The sequence below is a fragment of the Parasteatoda tepidariorum genome, chromosome X2 (assembly GCF_043381705.1).
Source record: "Parasteatoda tepidariorum isolate YZ-2023 chromosome X2, CAS_Ptep_4.0, whole genome shotgun sequence".
In the NCBI taxonomy this organism is placed as follows: Eukaryota; Metazoa; Arthropoda; class Arachnida; order Araneae; family Theridiidae; genus Parasteatoda; species Parasteatoda tepidariorum.
In genome coordinates this window covers 12,342,320-12,363,798 of record NC_092215.1, presented here as the reverse complement: position 1 = coordinate 12,363,798, position 21,479 = coordinate 12,342,320, and the positions used below count along the sequence as shown (strand labels likewise).

Genomic DNA, 21,479 nt, shown 5'->3' with positions numbered 1-21,479 from the left:
AAACAAAGAGAGGAACGGCTTTTTTTAAAATAAAGAGCGAAATAAGTAACGCCTATGCCCAAATAAGGTTTAGGAACATGGCTAAGTTCTTCGTGACCGCTTCTGCCCCGCAGTGGTCTGTGATATCGTTTGTGTAAAAATACTTCATTTGCTCGATGAATCTGGTATCGTTTGGACGTTTTGAAATAATCGTAGCTTACCCCAAGCCCTTTTATTTCACTTCTTTGTTTACCCATCTTTAGTATGGCCACTCATCGTTGTTTAGACAGTATCCCAAGATGGCGGATTAGTGGAAGACTCGAGGGGGTCAAATTACAGTTTACCCACCGTAAAAGGGCAACAATGGGATATTTCTGACAGGGAAGTTATACAGGGATGAGATTCTTGCCCCTTATGTGAGACTTTTCGGTAGAGCATATAAACCAAATTTCATCTTTATGGAAGATAACGCCGGTCCACACAGAGGTCAGTTGTAGGACAAATACCTCCAATTGGAATATATTGAAAGATTAGAGTGGCCTTTGACGTCATCTGACTTTAATTCCATCGAACACGTATTGAAAGCCCTTTGACACTGATTTGCAGCTCGAAGACCTTTTCCGACGACTATCAATGAGCTGGAAGGTGTCTTGGTGCAAGATTGGTTGCGGTTGAGACAGGGACTTGACCTTAGCAAGGATCACTGATTAGAACTCTAGTAATATGTAAGAAACATCGATAAGAGAGTTTTACAGCTGGTAGAGGTGACCATACACAATGTTAGGCATGTTTTTCTCTGATTGACAGGGGGTCGGTCAGTTGCAGTTCTGAACAAGTGACCAGGTTCCATATTTAAGGTACAGATTAGGCGGATTTTGGTTCGTATACTGATCTAATATCGAGAGAAAATGTGGTACTCATGACAAAAAATCTATTTTATAAAATTAGTTAATAGAGCAAATTGTTTTATGTGCTATGCATTTTTAGAATATCTGACGCTCTACTGATAAGTATTGACCAACATAAAACAACTTACAATAAACATTAAGAGTGACTTTTTCTTGCACTGAACGTTGGAAAGCATCATTTTTAGCCTCACACGTAAACCGGCTTTCATGATCTGCTGATGAAACAGGAACACTTATTCGACTTCTTGTAGAAGATCCACCATAGACAGTGTCTATGATTTCGGACTTATGAGGATCTTTCAGAATAACCCCATCTTTCCACCACTGAATATATGCAGGTGGATTGCTACTTCCAGACCAACATTCTAACTTTACCTATAATGAAGAAATAATTTAATTAATTCAATTGAAAGTTTTAAAGAAATGTTTTCAATAGGGATGAATGTAATAGAGTGATTTATATTCTGTATCAAGTATATATATTAAGAAAGATTTCTCGAAAAATGCTTTATATGCATAATTGAAGTAATTAAAAGTGGAACGGAGAGCTGACAGTGGAACGGAGGCAGGCGACACAGAATTCTATTAGCCTAGCAGACAAAATTAGAATTTTTACATGAAGTGGCAGATTAATACTGACTTTTCTGCTGCGAGGTATAGATTTATACAATCCTTTGTCACTTGTCATAGCACTTTTCCCTTCAATTGGACAATTTATATGGACTGAATTTTTTTGTTGACTGATTTACACAATTTCAAAGCTATGGGTTAATAAGAACAATGCGATGTAAAACAACTTATAATAACTAGCGTTTAATAATGACAAACTATTTATTAATTACACTACAGCTTCGCTAACTAGCATATTATACAATAATTATTGATAGCTGCTAAAATTATAGTATCTACCACTAAAGAAAAACAACACAAGCTGAGGCTCATGCCATGCGAGGAAATGAATTTGGAAGCTTGGAAACTATAAATTCTATAGTTTAAAGGGGCCAAATCGGCCCACTTATTTTTGAGTAATTTGATATTCAGATCTCTTGAACAATTCCAAATAATCCAAAAATTTTATTAACGCAATAATAAAATACTTTTATCTTAAGATAATTTCATGCTAAATATAACTTTATAAAATGTATATTATTTTCTGTTATCATAGTCCGGATTTTGTTCTTCAAATTTTTTAGCATACAGATTTTTAAATCATTTTTAATTAAGTAATTGACATGACAGAAACAGTAGTTGAGTGAAATGGCTGTATAGTTTCTGATAAAGGAATGATTTCTTTTTAAATAAAAAAGGAACTTCGAAATTTTTATTCCCTGTGCTAATAATTCAAATTTATGTAAATATTTGTATGTCTAAAAAAACTGGTAATAATTAAATTTAAATAAGGAAAACGTAATAAAATTAAAAAATTACCTTTTGAATCTTTGGGTTCAATATTGTTCAGAAATTTTTTAATCTCTGCAACAGTTCCAGATCTACTGCCAAGTCCTCGAAAATTTAAATTACCTGAAGCCAAAAGTTTTGTCCGCTCTTGTATTAAACAATTTACAACATATTTTGAAAATAGTGGTGAGATCCTGTCCTATTTGCCGGGTCAACAATACAAATCTTTCGGGATAAAAATGTTTACTTATTCAAATAAAGTATGTGTTTTTGTCTGATTTAGATTTATGCCAGATCTTAATTTTATTAATATCAACAATTTCAACGCTCCCATCTTTTTTGTTTCAATTTATCCAACAAAATGTAAAGGTAATAAAATATCATATAATATTGACAGACGTACAAACAAAAGTTTTTTTTCGCCTTTTTTAATGAATACAAAAACGAATGTGTGGAACTATACAAACAATGCATATTTTATTAAATGCATATTTTACACGGCTCTGATGAAAATTAAGAATACGGAGGTGAATAAAATACTGAAATGAATCAACAGTAGTACTTACGAGTTCAAAGTTGAAAACTGGTTATTAAGCTTAGAAGTATTTCATTAAAATGAAGCAGATGGCGTAATGATAAGTTTGTAGTATCATCCCGCTACTCAAGTAAGCTAATTTACTAAAATATCCGTAGATTACAAGAAGTTTCCATGTGAAAATAAGAACTAAGTTCAGCGGCAGAGATTCCAGACTAGAAGTTCTTATAAAAATATTTTAACCTTGAATTGCGAATCACCCACAATATTACATTGCAGCAAATATGGAATTATCCTGTAAAATAACCAACATTGCTAATAAAATAGCATTTGTTACTTAAAAGAACTCTGGAAGGGCACAGTCCGTAGAATGAAATCCGGGATTAACAATTCGCCAATAGTTCGTGACCAACGACATGACTCTGGGAATGTGGTCAGTTATAATAGCAGGTTGCTTATACTTTCCACGTAAGCTGGTATCCGTCTATTTGATGTGGGGTGGCACTTTTGATACTTCTTAGAGTTTTAAGGCTTTTACAAATAATTTTAACTTTAAAACTTTCAACTTTCAATGTAAAGATAATTTTATTGCTGCAAATTAGTTTTAAAGCAATAACTTTAGAAATAATGATATCTCAAAGCTGATTCAAATAATTTTTTTCTTCTTTTTTTTTAGTGAGCAACTCAAATTTGAAGTTTTTAAGTAAACAGAGGGTTCGTGACCCAACACTTCTACTTTTTCAATAGCGTATCCTTTAAATTTTATAACTGAAACAATGTTATTCTTCCCAGAAGTTTATAAATCGCAGATTATTTTGATTCTCAGATTATAAGAATTATGACATCTGATATTCAAGTTTTTACAATATTTAGCATCTATCGTAAGCAGATTTCTATATAACGGAGCAACTTCTCTCCAGGAAATTTTGCTTTTTGGAATGAATCTTTAACATGATTATTTATGTGGTTTATATTGCTTCCGCCAGTGGCATATACATTTATTGTGTTACATTTTGTTAGTGTGGTATGCATATTTATTGTGATATTAATATTTTCTTGTAGATTCATTGCATCTTTATAGTGTGACAGGATTAAGCTCTTAATCTACCAAGGTTATGGAGATTTTATCTCCTCATCTACGTGTTAGGAACACTGAGAAATATTTCATATAGCAAACAAAACATTTTTATTTGTAATTACTTACCGTCTCACCTTCTCTTGGCTGTAAGGGATCAACTGATATTGTTACATTTTGGGGAGGGACTGAAAAAAAAAACATTATTAATAGTTAAAAATATGTTAATTAATTTTAAATCTGTTATGCGAATAATAGTACCCATAGATGTGGATTGAGTTTCTAAAAAGTTTCTGTTTCTAAGTTGAATGAATCTAAAAAAGACCTTCCCAGTAACTTTCAATCTCTCTTTTTTATAAAAAAAATTCTATAGAAATACTTTTTCGAATGTTAAAAATTTATTTGGTGATTATTTTAAGTTATTAATTTGTACAGAATCTTCACTGATTGACCTTAGATGGAGAGGTATTAATTTTTAGGATAGACTAATATCAAAGAAATTAAATTTTAGTAAAATTTGATCTGAATACAATATATTATAGACAATTATATCCACAAAAATATTTCCATGAAATAGATTGGTTTTTTTTCGGTACAATAATTATCAAAGTGTTATGATTAATAATCACAAATATTTAAATTGTTGCACTTTTAAACACATTTTTGGATCCACTGACAATTTTCTGAACTTGGCATGATTAAATTATAATAAAAAAGGAAATAATTAAATAAAACATTTTCGAGACATATTTTCACCATGAATACCAAGAATTAGGTTAAAAATAATTTCATAATAATAACTAATTTGACAAACGAAGCATATTTTTTAAAATTTTCTTTCGCATTGACTTTAAGCAAAAATGACAAAAATAATTTTACTTTATTACATTTTAAAAACGAAGATATTTTTAAGTTATTAGAAATACTACAGTTTTTCTATCTTACAAACATTTTGGATTTATAAGATGATGTTCAAATGCCCTTTAGAAAATTATCTTGAGTCTATTGACCAACAAGTATTTCAAAAGAATTTTGAAGTCTCAGTACTCATTTTAAGAATACAAGAAAACATCCCATTATAGTTAGAAAAATATGGAGTTTCAAGATGTTTATCTATTCTTAGGTAAGACTTCAGACATTTCTCCTGAGCTCTCAGACAGACTTTTATTTTCTCTCGATTTAGATAAATTACTTTATCAAAATTTTCTTCTGAACTTCTTAATCCTCTACCAAAAAACTCTTATTTAATTTCGTAATTTTCAGTAATAGCTATTCCACTCAGACAAATATATGTTCTCTTTTGTTTACCTTTAATAAATAGTGATTTTACAATAAAGGTATCATTCCTGATCCCTTTTCATAACAATAAGTCAAAACTTACAAATAAGATATTTTTGTTAAGAATCTTCGTAAGAAATAGGTACTTTATTTGTGTTGGACTAGAGCTACACAATGGGTTATTAGCGACGATCTGGAAAACATTCCTGAAGATGATCCGAAGACACCATAGCAATTTTGATCCTCTGCAGAGTGGATGGCTCCCGTGCTTTTGTAGCCCGACGACCTGCACACGAAACTGAATCTTTGCAAAACTGAAAATATGCGTACTAGGAGTTATTGCAAATTAATATTTTTTGAAGGAAAAAACCAAATTTGGCGGAAATTGAATTAATGTAGTCCCAAGAATATGAAGATGCTAGGTTTACTTGATAATAAAAAAAATCTTTATTAGCTTCAAAAATTATTAAGCTGGAAATAGTCGATTGGTTTCGAGTTTTCAAAAACATGTTTCATCGATGTGTTCAAAAACATGATTCAACACGTGTATTGACTTTTGAAAATGGGCGCCTTGTATAATGAAATAATGGGAACAAGCCAACTTCTTTTTTTGAATGAAGTTTTCCAATTATCAAGTACATTCGAATTCAATATGTCGCTGTTATTCAAAAACTCGAATTGTCAGAATTATACAAGAGTGAAATCTTAGATTTAAATTGGTGGATTTGGTATTGTGTGGATTTTAATTTTGACATCTTCGGTAATCTATGCGTCTTTGCTTTTCTTGCCATTTAAAAAAATTTTAATCATATTTATCGTAACATTGTTCAAATTTGCATTTAACATAAAATGTTGCTTACTTAAACCATGTTTTCGTAATCTGATATAGGGCAAAATTAACCTGCGCCACAGACCACAAGGCAATTTAATTCAAAAATGGTGATTAAAATTTGAGTTGCCAATAAATACCACTTTTTCGTTAAAAACTTATTTAATGTTATCCAAAACTTTTACTTCCAATATAATTTAATACATGCTTTAATCATCCCGGTTACGTCACGCTGATTCAGGAGTACTGAATTTGGTTATCAAAAGTCTTATCCGAGTTAAAATTAATTTCGAATTTTCAATTTATGGTCGATAATATTTAAAAGCTTTCTATTTAATGTAATTTAATCACAACACGAAGTAGAACATTTTAGTAAAATTACCATGATGTGTGGTAAAGGTATTTCTGGTATAAAAAATGATTAAAAAAATTTGTTAATAAAACCAAAATACGAGGTATTAAAGCTATTTATTTAGCATTTATTTGCTCATATGATTACGGTCTTATCGAAAGTTCTGGTTTTCAAAATTAGAGTTCTTATTACCTCACATTTATTAAAAATACAAAACTGAAAGTAGTATAATAATTCTTATGCCATGCTCTAGGATATCAAGATCAACTTAACAAATTTTACCATATTTGCGAAATTGAACACCTATTTAAAACAATATTTTTTTTGCAAATTTTACCTAAATCATTACCCAAGTGATTCGATAAAGATTGCTGCACTTTTTGGTGTTCCCCTGAAGCTGGAAACACGGTAATTTATACTATATTCTGGTAGTTTTGACCATACTTTTTTCACAGTAGATGTCCAGAATTATTTCAGATTTATTTTGTTGCGAATAGATGTTAATAACAAATTCCATGCTGCATTATTAGTTCAAATATTCAAACTTTAAATTTTAGTAGTTGAAAACGTTATAAACCATACTTATTAGACAGTTCGGGCTTCAACAGTTATTTCACCGCAATGTGACCTTATTTCTGTCACTGATGAGAGAATCAGTAAAATGTTAGAAAAACCCATTATCAGAAAAAGTATAAACCGAAGAAGCGTGATCAATATCACAAATAATGATGAAATTGATAAGTGTTTTTATAAAACTAACATATCCAAGTATTTGTAAAAAACCAAATTCTGATTTTCTTCTGCTTGTAAGTTCATTAACTTTAACTTATTTTGGGAAAACTAATTAATGATCATGTTTATACAAAACTAAGAAAAACATCAAAACTATTATAATTTTATGATGGAAATTCAGAGGAGCAAGTAATAGAAAAACATCTTCAAGTTAAACTACATAATAAGCTTATTTAAAAGAGCAAATATTCCAAATCTGCAACTGATTAAATAAAGCGGAACAACAATTTTAAAACTCAAATATAAAGAAACTAGAGATAAGAGAACACTTTGTTACCATTATTCCTGCAGATAATGGTACTTGTTATAGTAACGTGACAAAGGTTTTTCTGTTATGCTAGTTGTAAATAGAATAAGAGCTTTAGGAATACGGGATTTTCTTACTCTCCACACTTTTTTCTCTCTTTCTCTCTCTGGGTGTGTTACCATGGCTTTAACACAGCTTGATTTTTCCCTGCTCCATTATGTTCCCCCTTTTTACTCAAATGGTTTGCCGTGAGGAAAAAAATGTAATATTTTCGGTAACTATGGCAACGGAGAGGGGAAAAGTGTAGAGAGTGGGAAAAAGTGTAACCCCGAGTTGCCCATTCTTTTTCAAAAACGTATAACTGCATTGTTTGTGCCTGCATTCAATCCAACTCTATTTATTTCAAAAAGAAAAAAAAACTTGTTTTGTTTTGATTTTATTTGTAATTGAAAATGAATAATATTTATCATAAAATGTTTTGAAACCATGACTTACACAAAACTGTTAGTTTCACTTCAGCAGCTAAAGGTTCAACAGTGGCACTATTATTCACTTCACAACGCACGCTTATTTCATTGTCGGACGCTTCAATTTCAAATGATATTATGCTTGTAATCCTCCCTTGTACAACAGAACTAACACTTGAAACCTGAAATAAATTAAAATTGTTACACATTGCATTAAACAACAACCCCCTTTAATTTATAAATTTGTTTTTAAACCAGGACCAGGATAGATGAGAAAATCAATGCTCATAAAATAAAGCATTTTCAAACTATGCATAATTTAAAAAAAAAATTAGGTGCTGACCAGTTGCAATCCTCAAATAATAAAATAATTTTCAAAAACAATGAAGCTAGTTATATATTTAAATTTAAAATAAACATAAATGTATTACAAACAACAAAAAATTCAAAAGGTATGAACTATTTCGTCAAACAAAACAGTTATTAGAACATCTTTCAATGAGCATGAGACATCAAGTTTGAAAGTTGCTATTCCATAGTGCTATGCGATTCTAAACTTTTTCAATTATTACTTTATTTATCAAATTTTAAATTCTAAACAGTTGCTGATGATCAAGCATTTTTAAAGACATTATGACTTAACATAAAGTTTGCTCCCATTAATATATCGTAGAATATTTCTCAGGCAAACTTCATTGAAGTTTTTGGTAGCCTTGTGAAGTTTTCTTGGAGATAAATTCTTCAAATTATTGGTACTATTTACATTTTAAACAATCACTACTTACAGGAAGGAAAACAAAATAAATACTTCATAGTATATATTTATTTCAAAAGTATGAAAGGCCTTATTATTCATTCTTAGTTTTTTGAAATTGTAATTTATAAAAAATAAGATTCTCAAGAACCCCCCGAGTGCCTGGCCCTGGTGTGCCATAGGCAATCAGACTGTACTACTCATCTACTACATGTCATACTTCATTTTTAAATATTGTGTAATTTATTCACAGCTAAGTTGGATATGCTTAAAATTATACTCCTGTAGAATTAAAATTTATTTCAATCATATAAAATATATTAAACGTGTAATATCAATGCGTAAATCTTTTGGAAGAAAATAAGTAAACCTTTTAACATTATAAAAAGACTTTAAAAAGGCTGTAAAACTCCTTAGTAAATATTATTTGAACTAACGAAACTTTGAAATTTTCCCAACAATTTAATTATAATTAAAATAGAACACAAAATTCAATAAATTTAAATAAGAAAAAAGAGATATTCTATGCATAAAATGTATTTCACTATTTAATTTCAATTAATTTTAGAAAGGTAATTATAATAATATTTTACTTTCCTGCAACTAACCAGACAGTCGTTTTTTTTATCAAATGTGGCTTAAGTACTTTAATTAGGAAGCAACTCTTAAATATTTAATTGGTAATCTTTCATCCAATTTTCTTAATTTAATTACTATTTCCTCGTTTTCGTAATCCTGTCATTTAAGAAGTTGTAAAACTGTTACTTCAAACTGCAGTTGAACATTCTTAAAGCAATAAAATATTATTTTTTTAAAAATTTTTGATTTTGATTCTTTTTTATCACTACTAAACACGTGTAAAATTGATATTTAAAATAAATTTTAATATTATCATATTGGTTCTAAATCAAATAAGTACGTAAGTATGTACTTGTTTTTAGATTTTTATAAATGTATTACTTTAAGTAGGTGTTTTTACAATTTTATGAATATTAATCTTCAGTTTAAAATTAGGTTAAAATTTTAACGGTTTTTAATTCATTGATGAAAGTCTCAATTGTTCTTTAAGTCTAAAGATGATAAGTCAAAATATAACTTCAAATATTTTTTTTAAAATTAATAATTAGAATTAATTTCATTTAAATAATTTCTAACTGGTATAACACCAGTTTTTTTTTTTAATATCTGTCGGAGGGTTACAAATGTCTAAAGAGCTTGTATAAAGATATAAAAATGTATATATAATATGAAGAAAAAAGAAAAATGCCATACGGAGAAAAAAATCTGGTAAAATTAAAATACTAAATGTAAAGGAAATTTCTGTTTCAAAAGAGAATCTGATGTAAAAACCAAAATATGCGGTATGTAAATCATTTGTTTGTAATTTTTCCGTTCCAGTTTTCGGAATTACTGTTCTCATTACCAAATATATAATAAAAAAAAATGCAAAACAGGAAAATGAATTTAACCAAACAAATGGTTCTTATACCATGCTCCAAAGTGTGATAAATCTACTAAATATTATCACATTTACCAAATTTTATCAGATATTATAAAACCATATTTTATAGTTAACTTTAGAAAAATTACCAAACAGCTTCGGTAATATTTACCGATATTTTTAATGTGCCATCATATCTAGAAAAACAATACATTTTGCCATATCCAGGTAGTATTCAACATACTTTTTCTCAAGGAGGGGAAAATTTTCTAGAACATAGTCCATAAATATTTAAGATAAACCAACTGCATTACGAGATTCTTACATTTTTCTTTTCTACTCTTACGCCGGAGAGAATATCTCTCTTAAAAACCTTACGCACACAAGCATATCTCTCTTTCTTCCTCTGTATATATATATATATNTACATATATATATATATATATATATGTGTGCACCAGATTACAACAAAAATGTGACAGTCAACACGTGTGACCTCTGCGACGTCGATGCGTGGGTCCGCCGTTGAGGACGTCACATTTTGACGTCTCCTAGACTTAAACATGGGACCACGGTGTGACATATAACTGTCGCAGTAACGTCTCCATGTAACAAGTATTTGACATATTCACGTCTCAACTTAGTCAAACGGTGACCCTATTGAAATGTAAATGTCTCAATTTCGTCACATCATGACTATGTTGAGACGTGAAAGTCACATCCTTGTCATATGGTGACCCCATCGAGACGTGAATATGCCACATCTTCGTCACAGGGGGATTCTGTTGAGATGTAAAAATATCGCATCTTTGACACATGGTGATCTTGACGAGACGTAAATGGTTGGGATACATAAATGGAGGAAAACAGATCCAAATCTCAGCAATGTTGTGATAGAAGATTCTAGTCTCAAATATATGCCATATTATAAAAAAAAATTTCTATTTGCGGCGTTGACCACAAACAGAGAAGAAAAAAACAGCACTTGCCCCATATATTTTTGCTAGATAAGGGTAAATGCTGGATTCGAAAGAAAGTTGAAGGGTCAGATAGTATAGAAAGAGAGGACAACAAGTTCATCCGAACCATGATTTTGGAGGTCATAATCGGTATTTATTTACAAATTTAATTTTACATTTAACAATAAAAACCTGGGTAGCATTAAATTTAGTACAAAATATGCATTAAAAATTATATTTAAAGTTAATTCTATTAATATTATTAAACCATATTAGTATTTAAATTGCACCTTCGCAATTTTGATGCATGAACTATTTCCGGGTTTTCTATATTATTTATTATGATGAATGTCCCTTTCTTTTTTAATTATTTTATTTAATTAACATAAATATTTTTTCAAGAATATTCCTTGTTTACATTTAGTTAACTCTTTTTCCTAAAGTCCCGTAGTGCTCTGATTTTAAAGACACGGTTCCCAGTAGAACACCGAAGTCAAGCGTCACTGGCTGCGGTCAATAAGCGGGTGGATGACCACTTTGATAAGCCTCCGTAAGGATCGTTCCTCGTTAAACTGTTCCACCGTAAAGTGCTCGACTTCGAACTCAGGTCCTCGGGTTACCAAATCAGGGGAGCCATCCCCTCTGCAGAGGATCAAAAGTGTGATAGCGTGCCTTCGGTTCATCTTAAGGGATACTTCCCAGACCATCGCCAATAGCAGATTGTACAGATCTAGTGCGACGAAAATAAAGTACTTACCTACCTACTTTTTACCAGATCAGTTTTATTAAATTTGAAATTTTATTAAATTATTAAATTAATAAATATTACTTGATTGCCCACATTTAGTGTACTATTTTCTTTGCATCACTTTATTTATTTTTTACTTTTCATACTTGTCATGTCAATAGCAAAATATTTTTAAAAATTCCTTAAGTTGGTCAATTTTTCTTTGTGTTTATCTATTTTTTTCTGCACCATCTTAGATTTGCTTAATTCTGTTAGCATGACTCTGACAGCATCTCATCTGCACCTCAACGTGGTACGAAGAGGAACACCTTTCGGTGGACAACGCAGGTGGTAGACTGCCGACAGCGATTGTCTTGCTGCTTCAAAAAGGTTAATTGTTAGATAGAACCTTTTCTTTGAGAAAGCGATATTTCTTTTGGAGCTCCTTATGAGTAGCGAGGAGAAAATAGATTCTATTCCGGAGGATTTTAACAACTCTTTTGAGGAGTCACAAAAGGAATGGACCAAAGCAGTGGCGGCACTTAATAAGCAATTTAGCAGATTTACAGACCTGAGTATAGGGAAAAAATATGAGTGCTGCAAGTGTCACTGAACTGACTAAAATAGCTTTAAAGTACCTTACCTAGATATTGTCTCTAGGCAGAACGAAGTCTTAGCATATACAAAGGGATTTCAGGCTGAATCAAATGATCAACAAAAGAGCTAAGAAAACGACTAAAACTTATGCTGAAATTACAAAGAGTACTCTACAAACGGGGGATCCCAAAGTTATGCCGGAACACGTTCTTGTCATGAGACCAAAAGCAGATTGCACGTCTGAAGAGACTGAACAGTCCATTATAGCTCATGCTAATCCATCAGAGCTCCAAATTGGAGTTAAGGGACTTAAGGTAACAATTGGAGGAATCGTGATCAAAGTGGAGACCAAAAAAGACATATATATATATATATATATATTCTAGAAAAAGTCAAAGTCAAACCACCCGGTTTTACCTCACTAGAGGGGGTAAAACCCAGTGGTTTGAGTTTTCTGTAGAGTTAACGTGTGTACTAGAGGAAAACAAATGTTAACTCTGTAGCAAATTTAGATATACTAGAATTTCAGTAATAAACGTAGCAGCATTTCTATTTTAAAAGCCAAATTAAGAAAATTATGCATGTAATTTACATGTGTTGTCAGTGCCGTACTCGAGGGAGGGGAAGCGAAAGAGAGGAACAATTGTCCAGAGGCCTGAGACGGCTGTTCAGAGACTGGTGTTTTTATTTATTTATTTATTAAAGAAAGGCAAAAAAGTTCTTTTTATTTATATATAAAATCAACAATTTTATAAGAGGGTCTTCAAACATTCTACAGAACATGAAAATAAGTATTTTTTTGTAATTTAAAGAAAGGGACAGTTCCGTATCCCGTAAAAACTTTGATCAGATATGGATGTAGATGTCGTCTTCTTCTTCTGCACATCAGCCTTAGTGGGCTTAGCATAGACCAGGGATGGCGAACCAATGCCAAGCGAATATTTTGAGCACTCCACCGATCGAAATTGTTGTTACACTATGAAGCATGTGTAACAATNTTGTATATTAGTTTAGATAAGAAAACAAATCACACACATATAAATATATATATATATATATATATATATAAATTTATGTCCTCTTTTGTACTTTAATCTACTAATATATTAAAAAAAAACCAAAGTTCTCGTAGGATCAATGGAGAAGCTAATATATTTAGTAAACAAATATATAAATTTTGATTTTTTCTTCCAAAGCGACTCTCTTACATTGAAATGTATTAGAATAAACTTAATGAAGCAACAATTCTTCTGTCAGTAAATCGGATAAAATGCCTGAAACTGAAGGTAATATTTAAGTAACACAAGATGCAATAAAGAATTAAAAGACAACATATTCATAAATATTAGATCGGATAAAAGAGCCTTTCTTTTTGCCTAAACCAATGAATTGCTAAGCGAAGAAATTTATCCTTGTGTAGAAATGAAGCAATTGTAAGCAGATAATGCAAGGCTTGACTATGTCTGTTTTAGTTTGCTTTTACGGCAAAATGTTGCACGATAAAGATAAATTCCTTCTCGCATGTAATTCTCCTACATAAACCTAGCAATAGAAGAAATAGTTTCGTTAAACAGGAAGTAAATCTTCCAACCTTTGCTTGGTTGTCATGGCGAATTTTCCACTTCAAATGAATTATACTCTGACAGAAAAAAATAATTAGTTTCAGATGGAATGCTAAACAACTCAATTGCAATGAGGAATATTAAATATACTTGAATTTAAGGAAAACATCAATAATAATCTAGCTACCCCACCCAAAGCCCAGATAAATAGGTACTTGTCTGGGAAGTAAAGGTGAAATGCACGAAATGCTGACAACACAGCCGCAATCATAACGTTGATAATGGTGATGGAGGGATTTAATTTACATGACTTTTTTGGCCCAGAAAAAGACGTTGTGGGAATGCTTTATGTATTATATAGGAAAATATTATAATACTACCATAAAACCAAAACTCTACCTTTTTTGCTTAAAATGATGTTGGATGCAAATGTTGTTTGTAAAAATATACACTTGTTTTATATTTTCCCTTTTGTTTGCCCATCATGTTTTCAAATAATTCACATAGTGAATGGACTATATGTTGCATATTTTGTTATAATTTATAAATAATTCACAGTTAACATATTAATTTAGTTGGTAAAATTGGCTCTATTTTAGCTGAAAAACATAATCTGTAAATCCGTAGTCCATTCCCTCCCGAATATATTGGGAATTATTTCAGAAATTTCAAGTAAATGGAACTAAAAGAATTTAGATGAAATCCAATTTAGATAAATCCAATAGGACTTTTCCACGCTAAACAGGTAAACTATGCCTCTGGAGGTTATGTCGAATTATATAGGGTGTGTCTGTCTATAGATAAATAGTTTTCGATGGTGGCCAAAACAAGTACAAGACATATACAAGAAGATATCTTAATCTCCCACAATTATCAATTTGAAATTTCTTTTTAAAAACTTTTTAGCTTCGAAAATACATCAAATTAATCACCCTTAACGACCAACTCTCCGGAATTTACGTAAGAATGTAGAAAAATTTAAAAGTACATAATGAATTTGTTATGAAATTTTTTAAAACAAGTTAAAGTGAAGCCAATTAGTGGTTTTCATACTGCATTTGTACATATGTGCATCCTTTAAATGAAATGTTCAGAATAAAAATTATACAATAGATTAATACAGTTGCTAATAATTAGAAAATAAAATTGAGTTTATATTATAATATATTTTTCAAATAATTTGGTCAGAATTTCGCACAATTTTTTTTTCCATTATTATATAAATTTTAAACGTATTTTTAATTTCTCCAATAGATATTTTAAATATATTTTAAATTTATAATAGTCCCGATTATCTACTAATAAAGACTAATTCAGTATGATTTAAAGTTTTCATTATCATTTTATTTTTACTAAAAGGTTAATTTTTTTCTCTATATAGGCGGTAAAGACCTTGCAGGGCACCCTGGTGTAGAAAACACCATCTATATTAAATAAAATACTACTTTTTAATAGATTATTTTTTTTTTTGATAAAAAAAGTGGTACTCAATTTCGTTTATTTGATAAATATAAAGTTTTTTTTCCTTATTTTATCAGAAAAATTGAAATGCATGCTAGTTACTGGCCATAAAAGTTTGGTTACAGTTTATTTTCTTGTGGTCAGAGAAATGTTTTTTTTATTCTAGAAAATAGAGTAAATCATGATTAGGAAAGCTAAGTTCATCTTAAAAGTTAAGTTTTATAAGAATTAAACATCATGTTTTAAAATAACTTTCTCTTTATCAACATACTGCACTGAACAGTTTTTTTCTCACTTTTTTTTTACTCTAAAAAAATCACTGATGTACAGTGTGCAAAAAAAAAATTTATAACTTTTGATCTAATGATTGGATTTCTAAGTTCTAGGAATCAATCTTAATGGATCGAGGGGGTGACCTCAAATATGCTAATTATTAAGTACTGACGATATCTTAAGTTACGAAATCCGAAACAAAAACGTACTTTCTCTGAGAAAGAATACCATTTTTTCGATCCCCAATTTCTGATCCCCAAAATGTAGTTGTCTACCGAAATTTGGGAATACGGGTCCCAATGGTTTGATCATGAGAGAGCCCCAAAGTTTAGATCCTTTTATAACAATTTCACTTTTTTTGCTCTTCGATAAATCTCGAAAACATTTCAAGTGAGTAGAAAACTTTTTGCATACAACTATAAAATTTGTTTATCCAAAGATTATTCTATGCAAAAAATAATTTTTTGCAAATATTTATTATTTTATTTAATAATGGTCGAAACATTTTGGAATAGTAAAGTATAAAATGTTTTCCATCATTTTAAATAATACAATTTTACAAAGCAAATTGCACTGTTTGTGCAAATTCGACTGAATTGTTCCGGAGAAATTAAATTTCAAAAAAGGTAGACATTAAAAATCTATTTCTCTGAAACTATTGGATCGATTTTGCTTAAATTTTGTATTTTGCTATGCGAGATTAAGTTCTTTAAAGTAATGGAAAAAAATGTATTACTTACGTTGTAAACGTTGTAATGTATTAACAAAATGTTTTCAACCTTTATTAAATGAAATACTAAAGAATTAATAAATACTGACTAAAAATTATTTTATGAGGTCATCCCCTCGTACCAGAAAGATTGAGTCCTAGTACGTGAAGATCCAATCCTTAGATCAAAAGTTATTAAAAGTGGAGAGTTCCTTTTTGTGCACTGTACAGCTTCAGTACTAGTCATTTTACTGGTCAAAAACATCACTAGCATGAATTCTTTAACTCTTATTGAGTCAGTTGTTGTTATGAAGTTTCACTTTATTTATCAGTGATATCAATTATACCACATCGTCCCCCACCAACCTCCGTCTACATCAGCCATACAAAGACTTGTGTTTGCTTATGCCTAATACTGATTAGCTGAAATAATATAGATTATATGTTAATATTTAAGAAGGCAAAAACAGTTATCATGTATAACTTACTATCCCCTTTAGCATAAACTCGGAAAACAAAATATGTTAATAAAAAGGTAAATTTGAAAGTTACTTTTGCACTTTATTACGAATGTCAACTAAAGTATTCACAGTTTTATTAGGCTACTGCAATCTTAAAATTTTCATACTAAAATTATTTTAAAATAACTGGCAGCTGTCTGCCCATCCGATTAACCGTAAATTTTACGGTAAAGAACTTTTTTTTTCCAACATGGTTTTGAAACCATTTACAAAAAGGATGGTTATAAATTCATGAATACAAAACTATACGGTTTTTTAACCATTTACAACTAGCATTTTTCAAAAACTTAAAAGTAATTAATTATTGCTTGGCATAGGAGCTCAACTTTTCGTAAGGTAATGGGCATTAGCGAATGCAAACACTGGAAATTCTCCATGTGTTGAAGGGAATGGAGGAAATATTGTGGTGCCAACACTAGGACTCGAGCTCCAGTTCTGCCCGTCATGGGATTGACAGATAAGCCCGCTCGGTTATAATATGGACGCAGTTTCAAAGAACTAAGTAGCTTCATTAGGTGGTTCTAGTTGGTGCGATAAAATTCAGATTGTTTAACCGTATTAGGTGAAAGCAGTTAATAAACAGATTTTCTCTAACTTAATAGTTTAATTACCATTTTATTTACGGTTATTTGATGGTTTTGATTAAATATGGTAAAATAACCATTTAATAAATTGTTATTTAACCTTTTTTCCGAGAAATATTCTAGCAGTGAAGAGGAGATATGACCAAAAAAATAAACAAGATGTCCACTTTAGCCTTATGTTCACGATTGCCTCCATCTTTTCAAGAATAATTATTTATAAACAAATGGACCTGTTAATTACTATTGGATATAGAGGACTAAACTATTAAGCTGAAACTATTAAACTTAAAGAGGCATTATAAAGTATCAAATTAATTATCTTTTCAACTTTTTTTTAAAAGTATACTCTATTTTAGTGTGTATAGAATGAACCTATTAAATTTTGATCTTATTATAATTTTTTGTGTAAAGAACAGAAATTTAATATAAATGCAAAATATTATTAAAAAATAAAATTTTTAAAATTCATGTTCATAATAAAAAAAACGTTAGATTTATTTACTCATATTATGTGCCTCTCAACCATATGCAATTGATTAATTAATTATATTTCAACAAACAAATGCGCTGATTCGACATTAAAAATCAAATCATGAAGCGAGTTATTATTTATGTCGATGAATTATTAATAAATTTCTAAATCTAATAATTTTATTTTTAGTTGCATATTTAATGTGTGTGTTTATAAATAAATTTAAACTTTCGAGGAGAAATTTATCGAGGAAGAGATTAATGCGAATCTTTTGAGACAAGTAATAAAACAAACATAAAACACTTTATAAATTAAGAAAAATATAAAAGACAGATTTTCTTACATAAAAATAAAAATCTTTCCAATTCAATCTGTGAAAGATTAAAGAAATGCATAATAATAAATATTAAAGGAAATGGTTTTTAAAAACACATTACCGAATAACGTAATTTTTCAATTCTATTAAATTATTTTGTGCGAGAATATGATTTGTCGCATTATATATATAATGTATATAAATATTAATTTTTAAATAAATAATAATCGAGAACTTTTGAATTTAAATTTTTGTTCACTTTTTTCACGTTTAACTAGTTTTTTAAGGAAGTTTTAACCATATTTTTCAGTTAATTAATTTGTATAATTCAAGCATTTTCCCCATTGTTCAAAGGGATATTACCAAAATATAATAAATAATATATATTTTTGCTAATATATATTTTTATATTTTTGTTAACTTAACTTATAATACATAATGATTTCTAATACAATATATTTTTGTCAACTTATAATGCATATTATTCTCTAATTTGCTTTAAAAATATCCTTCACTCAATATTAGCTGAACAGTACTAAATAGAAGGTGATAAATTGCAAGTTAATTTGACAAGAATAATAAATGGCATAATCTTATTTAAACAATTTGCAAGAAGCATATATCATTTACTTAAAACAGCAAAATGATACATTAAATTTATTGGCATTAATCACTGCAAAAATGTTTTGTGCACATTTGTCACAAATCCTGGTGATGAAGAAAACTAAATACACTTTTATGCAGAAAAGTGTAGCTCTAAAAATTATTATATTGAGTAGACCAAATAGAAATATTTTGAAAAATGAGGTCTATCATATTACTAAATATGTGCTTATTAATTAAACGAAATATGTTTGTAATAGAGCCATTTAATTGATTCTAATATGCTTGAAAATACGTGTTGTCAGTAAAATGACAAGCAAAAGAGAATAAAATAATATAATAAGTAAATAAAAATCACGTTATATATATATATATANATAAATAAAGTCGTTTTAGAGTTAAAAAAAATATTTTTTAAGTTTTTCTTAGAAAGAGAAAAAGCATAATATAAGATGAAGATAGTTTTCTCTTTTTATTTGTCCTATATATATATATATATATATATATTTCAAAAAAGTGTCACGCATTCCATCATATTGACATTATGTCATTAATTTTCGTTGGTCACAGTAGCAGTTTGTATGCATGAACTGCTGTCAGTTTTATTTTCTGAATTTTAAAAATAAATCATCTTTCCAAAATCAAACTTAAATTTTGGAACATCGAATCGTACTATGATTTCTCAAGTAGCTATCATTCAATTGCCCCAAAAGGTTTTATCCATTTATTTATTTCCATGCTTTATCTTTTTTTTTATTTGAAAGAACTAGAAAGTTCTTAAAGTTTATGTTCCTTTTGAAGGTTTAAAAATTCAAGCTTACTCGCGGCAGTTCGCTCTTTCCTTTGCAAAATATCAAGACTTTTGAACTTTGAATGAAAAGTTTGACGTATCTTTGTGAAAATTTTGAAACTTAGTTCAAAAAATAAATGTTAATATGAAATAATGTGGAATTTACAGTTTTAAGTCTTACCTACTTTATTATGATGCAACTAATTCTTAAGGTATTTGATATTCTGATTATTTCACAACCGAATTTAGACTCAATTAATCATAAAATATTAACAATTTAGAAATTTAGTGAATTTAAATTATTTGTACAATTGAACAAGAAACATATCCTTGAGCTCTTATTCACATAATTTTATTTATAGTAATTCAAAAAAAAATTTTGTGTATGAGACATTTTATTTAGACTTTCTTTAACTTTCTTTTTATTCTCTAACTTTGCCGTTCGGATATGACAAAAATTATATCACTTCTTGCTTTAAATTTAAGTGATTTCGATCGATTTATTTCAAACAGCATTTAGTTAGTTTATTTGCTTTTATTACATTTCTAATTCTCTCAATTCATTTTTTTTCTTCGGTACTTTTTATTTGTTTACTTCAATTTCCGAATTGTTGTTATATTGTTATCACAATATAGCTGTTAGTTTTCAAGAAGAGAGATCAAGAAATAAATTTTGCAAGCACTTTTTAATACCACAGTTTTGAAAATCATATCTGATCATCTTAAAACATTTGATGATTTTAAAGTTTTTAAATGGCTTTCCATGCAAAAGTTTAGCAACCAGAAAAACAGCTGAAAATTTTTTCTTATCAACTCTTCTGCATGTTGACTTATTTTAAACTGTATATGTGGTCTATACTTTCTTTAACCCTCAGCAGACTATTGATTTAAAAAAATATTACTTTGATGAATGTAAATTTCATTTAAAACAAGCACCAACATGATGAGAACTCCAAAAAAAAAGTTGTTGGAAATTGTTATCTCTTTTGAAAAGCAAAATTGTTGACACTTATGGGCAGTTTTGAGGAAACACACATCATTTACTAAATTCTGAATCAGTGAGATATACAATTTTTTTTTTCTTAATTTCGCGAAATTTCTTTTTATTTTGCATTTTTTTCATTTCGTTAGACGAATATACCGCATTGGCCTGGTCGCAAAAACAACGCAGCATGTCAGCGGGCATAGCAGATTGCTTCGAAGATTGGTTTTCCAGATTGCTTTTGCAGAAGCAATCTGCAGCCACCCAAAAAAAAGAAACTTCAGATTATTAAAATGTGGGATTTCATTATTCTATGCTAATAATAACTGAATAAGAATAAAATCAGCATGATGAAAAATAAGTCAGAATGCAAGAGCAAAACATTCCGCCGAGGTTAACAATATAAAAACAAATAACCAATTGGTTTCAATAAATTTATAGCTCAAATTAAATCCTTTTAGTCCTACGTTGACGGGATATGCATGGTCTATAATGTCCATACTGTAAAAAATTCAGGATCAAATCTCTGTACAATTCTAAGGAACGGGAAATCTGATGTGTCGAAATTTTTACAGTAATATTTACAGTAATATTAACTGTAAAATCACTGTAATTAAATAAATATGTCTGTAAGATATGGTATAAAATGCTAGGATTAAAATTGATTTTAAGGATGTTAGAACGAAGGTACCAGTATTTTTACAGTAATTTCAATCCTGATGTTTTTACTGCATACCCATTCTTCTATCTATTTATGACACTCAAACTTCAAATCAATATTTTGAAAGAATGGCTGTTCATTCTATATATTTAACGATAATTTAAAAATATACAATACAGCTGAAATTGAACTTCAACGGAACAACTT

The 21,479-nt window shown here is 29.4% G+C and overlaps 1 protein-coding gene across 1 annotated transcript in view; it reads right to left on the bottom strand.

The window, feature by feature from the left end:
- Nucleotides 1–21,479, bottom strand: part of LOC107452704 (nephrin-like) — a 422,126-nt gene that overhangs the window by 114,880 nt on the left and 285,767 nt on the right. Inside the window, exons 11-13 of the mRNA XM_071188109.1 lie at nucleotides 7,889–8,042; nucleotides 4,025–4,083; nucleotides 1,016–1,262 (exon numbers count right to left, since the gene is read on the bottom strand). Coding sequence (XP_071044210.1) covers nucleotides 1,016–1,262; nucleotides 4,025–4,083; nucleotides 7,889–8,042 — 460 coding nt within the window. The remainder of the gene's footprint in view (nucleotides 1–1,015; nucleotides 1,263–4,024; nucleotides 4,084–7,888; nucleotides 8,043–21,479) is intronic.